Source organism: Morone saxatilis, unplaced genomic scaffold (genome assembly GCF_004916995.1).
Source record: "Morone saxatilis isolate NCDOM2014 unplaced genomic scaffold, NCSU_SB_2.0 Contig14, whole genome shotgun sequence".
Classification (NCBI taxonomy): Eukaryota; Metazoa; Chordata; class Actinopteri; family Moronidae; genus Morone; species Morone saxatilis.
Genome location: NW_023339696.1, coordinates 21,915,623 through 21,925,326, shown reverse-complemented (window position 1 = coordinate 21,925,326; position 9,704 = coordinate 21,915,623). Strand labels below are relative to the sequence as shown.

At 38.9% G+C, this 9,704-nt stretch overlaps 1 protein-coding gene across 1 annotated transcript in view; it reads right to left on the bottom strand.

Moving 5' to 3' along the window:
* Positions 1-3,338: 3,338 nt before the first annotated feature.
* The window catches only part of prf1.3 (perforin 1.3), a 7,990-nt gene continuing 1,624 nt past the window's right edge, over positions 3,339-9,704 (bottom strand). Inside the window, 7 exon segments of the mRNA XM_035654266.1 lie at positions 3,339-3,843; positions 4,639-5,009; positions 5,932-5,989; positions 5,991-6,124; positions 6,899-6,951; positions 7,404-7,449; positions 8,280-8,532. Of these exon segments, the coding sequence (XP_035510159.1) occupies positions 3,537-3,843; positions 4,639-5,009; positions 5,932-5,989; positions 5,991-6,124; positions 6,899-6,951; positions 7,404-7,449; positions 8,280-8,532 (1,222 nt within the window). The 3' untranslated portion in view covers positions 3,339-3,536.

The following is a 9,704-nucleotide window of genomic DNA, read 5'->3' as shown; positions in this document are numbered from 1 at the left end:
TATAGATCATTGCATTGGTTTTACAGTGTAAATATCTATATCTATATTTTCTAGTTATTTATTTTTTTACAGTGTGCTGTTTGACCCAGACTCATCTGACAAGAACTTTTAATCTGAAAAATCCCTCCTGACTTCCTGTATGGAGATATGAGGTTGTGTGTGTGTGTGTGTGTGTGTGATATACGAGGCTGCTATTAAACTCAACCTGGAGACTCTAAAATGGAGTTCTGATGGCGGAGATGAACTCTGAGGCTGCGGCAGGTTGGCTGGACGCCCGGAGGAAACACTCCTGGAAACCCCTCATCTTCATCCTCACAGGAGGAGGATCTTGAAGGAAATCTGAGATCTTGTTTCATCAATAATTCACCTCGTCTGCTTCGTCCTTGCAGGTTTAACAGGACGCTGAATTATTATCAGAGAACAGACGATTTGTCTCTTTTTATTTCCTCCTGTTTACATCCAGAGCTTCAGTTCACGGCTCATCGTCTGGATTAATGCACAGAAATGTGTTTGTGTTAGTCAGAGCACGTTTGTGATCAGTGATCAGTGAGTTATTGAAAGAAAGGGACAAAGCTTACGTGAATGTCGAGCAGCCAGAACCAGAACAGGAAGTCCAGCAACAATAATCCATAATCCATAAATCACAGAACCACTGAGAACCACTGAGCACACGGTTGGTTCACACAGGAAGTCACATTAACTCCACACAGGTGAAACTAATCAGGACGCAGACAGGAAGTGAAGTTCTTTACTTTATTCAACTAACAAACAGGAAGCAGCAGGTTGTTCAATAATCCGCACAGTCAGTAAATGTTTCCTTCATACTCATTTTTAAATGCTACAAAGCTTAAAGCAACTTTAACTAATCTCCACTAATGGATCAAATATTATTATATAAACAATAAAAGGAAGTGAGGAAAGACTCTTTCAACATCAAACAGGAAATAACTCAAACCTAAAGCTATGACGCCGTTGGGTCTCTAACGAGAGCAAAGAGCGGGAAAAAGATTTCACTTAATGAGCTGCAGAGATTCAGATTTTAAGAAATTTACAAGAATTAAAAAATAAAAGAACAACAGAGAACCTCATGACCTCATCGTCCTGGTGACATCACTGCGTACCAACAAACATCACAAACACCTGAAATTAATATGAACTTATATTAATATTATTTTATTTATTTACTTTCTCCTCAAACAACTTTTAAAACAAAACAAAATAAATCTGTTCCTGCTCCCGTCTCCATGGTAACCGGAGGACGCTCCAGTGGATTTGACCTCTGACCTTTACCTGTTTTTTAGGTTTAAAAGTAAAATCTGTAAAACACACAAATGTCAGCTTCCTGCCAGCAGGCGGCGCCATTCAGACACTTCCTGTTATTTCATATAGTAGTAATATGAAATATAAAGTATTTACTGTATATTTCATATTGATCAGTATCAATAACAGCAGCTGATCAACTGATCAATGAACCCAAACAGTGAACTCCAATCACTGCCAGGAAGTTTTGATATTTCTGTGAATATTGCATCAGAGATGAAGTTTTCCGAGATTATATTGACTCCATTCTCTTGATATTTTTATCATTTTAACAATCAAGACCTATAATATTTCTTCTTTCTGACAGATTCACCTGTTTATTGATCCTATCAGCTGATTGCTTTCTGATGCAAAGACGAGACTGTTGATCAGAGACTGAAGCTCTGGCACTGTACACTGCGATCAATAATAATAATAATAATAATAATAATAATAAATATATAAACTTTAAAAACAGCAGTTTATATTATTATTATTATTGTGCTGAGTTTTGGACCCACTGTGTATCTTTTAAAGTCAATAAAGCCCTGTGGATTCAGACCGAGGCACAATCAGACGTACTGTGCTACTTATTGATCACTGCCACAGTCAGTGTGTGTGTGTGTGTGTGTGTGTGTGAAATCTGGAATTTATTCTTAAATTAAGATCAAAAACCTATTCTGACCTTTGACCTTTGTGTCAGTGTCACCTGCTGTTCCTCGGTTACGATGGTAAATAACGGACATAAAAGTGGTTTTCCAGGACGTTATGATGTCACAGTGAAGCTGACCTTTGACCTTTTAAACGTCTGAGTGACATCATAACTGCATCCACTTGTGTAAGAAACGTGTTTGTCACCGTCATTATGAGACAAAAGCGACCTTTGACCTTTAAGCACCAAATTATAGTGAGTTCATCCTTGTTCATTATTATTATATTTTATTATATATATTAAGTTATTTTCACATTGTGCGTCTGATACGAGGGAATTCTTCAAACATGTTTCTGCATCAGCAGTGAATAACTGACTGTGTGTGTATGTTACTGTGTGTGTGTGTGTTACTGTTGTGTGGTGTGTGGGGGTGTGTTGTTCATCGTCCCAGCAGCTCCTTTTTTAACTGGCTAACAGCAAAAACAACACTGCTGTGTAACACCTACACACACACACACACACACACATACACACTTCTACAACTGCTACAAACAAGCACTAATACTACGATCAGTGTATCGATCAATATCCTCTGTCATTGATACTTCACACTGTACACCCTGATGAATTACTTTAAGTTAAGTTAAGTTAATTGAACCTAAAACTAATCAATCTATTACACTCACATAAAAAACTCATTACAATTAATCGATTGTTAAGCCAATTAATTTTGGGGCTTATATTTTTATAACGATATAAAGTGAACATAAAGAAAATGAGTTAATGAAACAAACTGTAATCATATCATCAATAATTTAAAAAGTTCACTGAAAACAACTCAGTTACTTTAACACTTTTAATTAATGTGAACGAGTGAATTAAACCTTTTGGATTAATTTATGTTATCTCAAAATAATGGTTCAGGCGTCTGTTTTAAACTGAATTAATTGGATTGATACGAAAATACGAATGTTTTAACATATTGTGAGAAAGTTTCTCACTATAATAACTTACAGAATCTTTTTTCTCATCACATTTTATAACTGAACTTTATGAGCAGGAACTTCCTCTGTGTGGAAGTCTGTCATCACAAAGAAAGTCATCAATGCCAGAGAGCACAGAGGAGAGGAGGTTGACAGACACGTTTCAATTTGTAACATTCGCCGAATTTACAAGAAGCTCCAAATAATTAAATAATTAACAATCTGTCATAGACTGCGACTCATAAAGTCATTAAACTTTCTTCTCAATCAATAACTCTTAAAATTAATTAATTAATTATTAAAAAAAAGATTTTTTAAGGGAGTCTGGTGTTTTCTAGTTCCTGTTGATATGGATAGGTCAGACAGCTCTTAATTATTTATTTATTTGTTTGTTTCTTTGTTTACCTGCCTACCTGGGACAATGCACATTAATCCACATTGCAGTTTACACCTTAATGTTCACTAAGAGTCGGGCTTACTGACGTTAGGACAGCGTAATGCTAACAAGCGTGAAGGAGTATTGAGAGGAGAGCTAGCAGGAGAACTTTCTTAACTCCTCAAACATCGACAGCAAATCGACTAAAACAGCGTAAAGAGAGAATTCAAAGGATGGAGCCACCTTGAGCCCCATTAGCCGTAAGACTCGACTTCCCTGAACCCCAATGGTCCTCCCGGTCCTCCTTCATGTATCCCATCACGTCCTCGTAGTTGGGTGAGGCGGCGTACTGCTCGCACAGCGACCCCTGCAGACTGGGAGCGCACACTGCAGACATCCGGACATACAGCGAGCCGTGGTTCAACTTGAACTTCTTGTTGATGTTGCGGCCCATTGTGGGGATGAGGTTCACTCTCCCCAGCAGGTCATCGTTCCAGCGGTTGTCCCGGTCCCAAACCTCGAAACGGATCGGTCTGTGAAGGAAATACATCCACAAAATCAACAAAAGAGCAGGTGACCTATGAACATCCTGGGCGTCGACCAACAGTTAGCAAGCTGGATGCCCCTGCCTCGCTAGTAGAAAGCTACCGTTAGCTTTGTACCATTAGCATCATTTATTGTCGGCAAAAATCAACACTGTCTGTCAGAATACATATGTTAGTATCCAGCTGTACAATCGATAGGATTTGTTTATTTGCCAAGTAGTTTTTAGCCTACGGGATATGTGACTGGGTGGCAGTTGGTGCATAAATATACAATATACAAATCAAATATACAGTTATTCAATCACTAAAAATCACACAGAAAATTAAGATTTCAAAAAACATTAATAGCCTTAAAGATAAAGAACAGTGAACAGAGTAAGCTGTGCAGAAGAACGTGGGTGCACAAATTAGCTTTAGTCTCAGTCTGTTAGCGTAGCATAGCATCATTAATTGTTGCCAACATGACATAATAACTACATACGTTAGTATCATGGCATAACGTTAGCTGAGGAAACATATCCACTCAGATAGTATTTTGCTAGCGTTAACGTTAGTGAGCAAGCTAAGAAAACAAATAGAAATCAGGCAACAGAGAAAGTTGCTACGTTACAACCCAAAAGATAAAATGTTTCACTCTCTTAAATCTGGAACCTATAACACCTCATGCTCTATTCAGTTCCTGAACGCCTCACTTCTGTCAGGTTGGGTCGGGTCTGATCTCAGCCGTAGACATTTTATCTGAGATTATTTAAAGTCAGATTAGTGGAGATTAGATTTACTCACTTTCTGTAACGGAGGTTGACGGTTTCAAAGCGAATGAGGTAGTTCCAGGAGGGGAAGTCGTTGTTCCATATCACCGGTGTCGTGGCTCCTTGTGTACCGTAAAAGACCTTAACGTATCCATCCGTCTTGGACAAGTAGTCTCCCCACAGCCCCACAGCTCGGATCACCGTCACGTTCATCCGGGCCACGCCGGGCTCAGCAGGGCAGCAGTTGGAGCTGACCATGCGGTGTCCTCGACACTGACAGGCACAGTTCTGGTTCTGGTGGCCGATCTTGCAGCTGGCCGGGCATCGGAGCGGCTTGGCACTTTTGCGGATGTAGTCGCTGATGGCATTACGTAGGCTGGACTTTAGGACAGGGTTGTCTGTCACCTAAAGAACAGACACAAAGAGTTTACTTAGAATGAATGAATGAATGAATACAAACAAGGTTATTGGTATGGAGACAACTGATAAGATAATAAGTTTTAATATTTTCATTCGGGAAGAAAAGTGTGGTGTTGTGCATTGATGTGCCACTTTTATGGTCGCAGGCACACTCAAATCTCGAATATCTTCAAAATCTCCTAATTGATTGAAAGAATGGGGCAAAATAAAAAACTTTAACATGCACTCTTTCTGCAAAATATATGCCCTGTATCCTACTCATAACTCTTGCCTGTATTTCGCAGTAATTTAGTATTATTGGTCACAATGGACTCATCAATTCCCTATCCTTTTATATAATTAGTGTCAAATTACTTGACTTAAATTATGGAAATAAAGACATAATATGGCTCCCAATCATCATATTCCTTTACTAGCACTCACTAATAAATGAGACAGACGACCTGTGGACCTTCATTTACCAGCATGACCCATTGCCTGTATCTTAAACCTCTGACCACTGTCTGTATTGTACTGTTTTGCAATTAGTATTTAATGGTCAAAAGACAATTTTATTCAACTGTCTCTTCACAAGGAGATTTATGTCATTATTATTGAAAAGTATTCATACTTCCAAATAACTCCTAAATATTCGTTATCCATTAATTAATCAAATAAAAGGAAGCTTGACTACTGGTATCTACAGCACTGATGTCTGTCCTGTATTCTGGCTCTGTCCTCTGTAATTATTATTAAAATTATTTGCCTTGTTAGTAGCTCGCCTTAATGTGTTCCTTCACCAGCATGTGCAGCGGGGCTGTCTTGGTAGGAAACACACTGGGACCTCCTAAGGGAAAGGCCATTCTTATATCCTGCCAGCACCGTTGGTGTTGAATAGGATGTCCCCCTATCCCGTCCCTTCCATAACCTCCGGTGGTCGGTCGGGAGAAGGGCCTTGGCTGAATGTAAGCTCCGATTTTAGCTTTGCTCTTGGCGTGGCAGAAGCCGGAGGCCGCACTGATTTGACCCCCCTTTGTGACTGCGCTGCGCTCGGACCAGAAGACGTTGCTTACGGTGGGTGACGGAAACTTGCTCAGTGGCCGGCCGAGATGTTGGCTTGCCTATTCCTTGATGGCTGATGCAGTCGAACCTCACGAAGGATCCCCGCTGTATGTTCCACCGTTGAGCGCTGACTTGACGACGAATGGCGCGATGCCGCCCAACCACACCTGGTGTAGTAGGTCAGTCATTGAACCTGGTTTTGTCAACATGGCCGACTAGACTCGATTCTCACGTGGTCGACACACATAGGTTGTAACAGCGGAGAGAGAAGATGGTTTTCTTCAGGGAACCTCAATTTCTATATATATTTTTTTACTACTCTCAGCGGAGGGCTGGGCTGTCATGCGGAAGTTGTCATGTACACTCAAGTATGAAGATTGATCCTATTTATAGCATATAAAAGCTGGTCGTAGAAGAATGTTCATTAGCAGTTCTTAACGCATGATAAATACAATTTGCTGCAGCCCTCCAACGTTACAAAAATAAAGGGTGTTTCGCTCTCTCGCAAAGAAGATATTGTAGGCTCTATAATCCGTGTTTAGTATTATGCACAGTGGTGAGAGATTAGTGGCTGTTGTTTTGTTGTTAAGAGGCAAGAGACTTGTCTTTCCTGGTGCGCCTCTGCCAACTTCCAGATGGAGATCGGAGGTGGCTTGATCTTTCCGGACTGAATAACCACGGTTCCTGTGGTATCTGGGGGCCCACCCTCTAGGTCACCTCAAAACAGGGTGACGTGAACGTTCACATAAAGCCTCATCAGCTGGAGTTTAAAGTTATTACAGAAACCTCCACTTCAGCTGGTTCGAGGATGAACTTGTCTCGTCTCATGTGACAGGACTGCGACTGGACTCGAAGATCTCGTTCTGCTCCAGGCTGCGCCCGGCATCTGCACTCATGGAGGACACGAGAGGGGATGTGGGTAATGCTGGTCATCTTCGACATTCGCACAATGTTAAAGTCAAGTACATTTTTGCTCTTAGCATATATGATATACGTTTTAACTTATTTTATTTGTGACATTAATAATGGAAATAATAATACAAGTTTAATTATAAAGGAGCCCTCTACGTGGCGCTCCAGGGACACCGTAATGGCACCCTAAAAATTTAGTAAAGTGTAAGCAGAGAAACAGATATAGCATTAACAGGACAATGTAGAGAGTTATTGTAGGGGCTATGGCTTCTAAAAGGTGAGTTTTTAGTCTTGATTTGAAGAGTGTGAGAGAGACCAGGTTCCTGAGGTCCGGTGGGAGTTAGTGTCATTCTACATTGTTGTTTTGGTACTTTTACAACATCAAGTCCTCCTTTTATTAATATTAATTGATGTTAGTTGATGAACCGACCTTGATCCTCCAGTCCACGACTGACACCGGGAGTTTCTGGGTCTGTTTGAGGAGGAAGAACAGGAAACATCATCAGTGATACAGGATCTGTATCAGTTACAGAGTTGACGTTTGGCAACTGAAAGCCTTTGATTGGCTCCTGGAGGCACAAATAATCTTACTAATTATTACTAATATTTGGTAGCATTTGTGATCATTTAGCTAGCTTATCCAGAAGACTAGTTCAAAGCAAGCAGCAACCTCTGTGACTGCAAATGAATCCAACACTGAAATAACAAACCCTGCAGTTTCTCTAAAGTCCACTAGAGGCTGGCTTGACCACACTGAGCTTCACAGCAGCTCTTCCACCTGTTGAGGACGTCACTATGGTAATGTTAGCTCTCTGTCTTGTAGCATAATGTTAGCTCTGCCTACCGTTATATTATTAGTTTTTTAAGTATTTTTTGGGGCTTTTATAGCCTTTAATTGATAGAGAGAGAGGATGACACACAGCAAAGGGCCACAGGTCAGATTCGAACTCTGGGCCGCTGCAGCAACTCCATACATGGGTCGCCAACTCCACCGACTGAGCTAACCAGGTGTCCATACCGTTATATTATTGGTTGAAACTAGTAAGTTCTTGCTGACATAAGCACGTATCACATTTAGTTTTATAGTTATATAAAAACACAAAGAAATTGAGTTTTTGTGCATTTTCTGTCAAACATTGTTAAATATAGGAACAATATAACTGAGGATGAGATCTTAAAGGGTTAAAATTACATAAATTTCCCCTGGACACCTCTTTGGTCATTATCTCTTATATAATGACCCTATTAAACACATTACAGTGATATGCATTTGTTATGAAATAAGTGAAATTAGGGCTCTACCTGGTTGAGGAGGCGGTTCAGGCACACGGTGCAGTTCCCCTGGGCTCCTCCCACCATGAAGTTCTTGACGTCGACCACGCTGGCTCCACTGGTCTGCATCTTTACCACGTCGAAGCCCTCACCGGCCAGGTTGTGCCCCGGCACGAACGGGACCTGCTGGCACTCAGTGAAGGAGCTGGTCTGACAACCAAGAGACCGAGGGAGGAAGAGGAGGAGGAGGAGGAAGAGAGGGGAGGAGGAGAGCATCGTGGAACTGAAAGGAAGAAAGTGAAATTACGTTTCTGTTAAAATGATTGTTTTTTATGTTTTACTCTAAAACGTTTACTGAAGAGATCTGAGGAAAATAAAATGTGTTTTTCTGAATGATTTATGCAGATAATATAAAAACATCAAATATAAGAGTTTCTTCATGTTTCCTGCTGTCACAGTAAATATAATACATATTAACAATAATACACAGTACAATATAATACAAAGTAAATATAATACACAATATATGATAAACAGTGAATGTTTTGGCTTCTGTGTTTTTATTATTTTGTGTTTTATAAGAGTTAATTTGACCTTGAGGTTTTCTATTGTAAATGTAATTATTACATTTATTAAATTTACATACTGATGAAAAAGGACAAACAGCATTTCAACTTTTACTTAAAAATGTTTGAAACTCATAATATTACAAACAAATAATGCAAAGAAAAAAACTAATTTTCTGAGAAAAATTATTTTTACAACTTTTACAGAAAAACGTCAGAATATTTAGAGAAAGTTAGAAAAAATAAAGTTATAATGATTGTTATGAGAGTGAAGTTTTGTGAAGGAAAAAAGTTGTATAATAATATTAATAATTATCACTATTATTTTTATTTTTAAGAAAGTTTTCACATACGAGGAATTTGCTTTAGTAGGTTGGTGCAGAACAATCACAATGAAGTGTATGACAATATAAATAAAGATAAAAAGATAAAAAAAACTATAAAGGAGCTTTTATGTACAAATATAAAGTTTGAAGAGGAAGTCCAGAAAAAGTTGTAATATTTATTTATATTTTAACAGTTTATTACTGTTAATTTGTACTAATATTAATTTTACATCAGCAACACGTCTGAAGACTTTGAGGTTTGTAGGAACGTTTGAGGATGAAATCTAGACCCTGATGAAAAGTATTGTTAAATAAAAAGTAATAATAATATTAATAATTAGTAATTAATAATCAATTTATTTATTTATTTACTAAACTGGAGACGGTCGTAAAATTAATCAGGATTTTGACTTAATATTTACATTCATATATACACACATGTTTCTATACTGTGTGTAGTTTTATTTCCATCTTTAGTCATTTTGTAATCTTTATTTTCTTTTTTCTATTCACCCACTTAGAGTCGGGGTCTGTCCGAGGTTGCCCCTGTCTCCAAGGTCTTG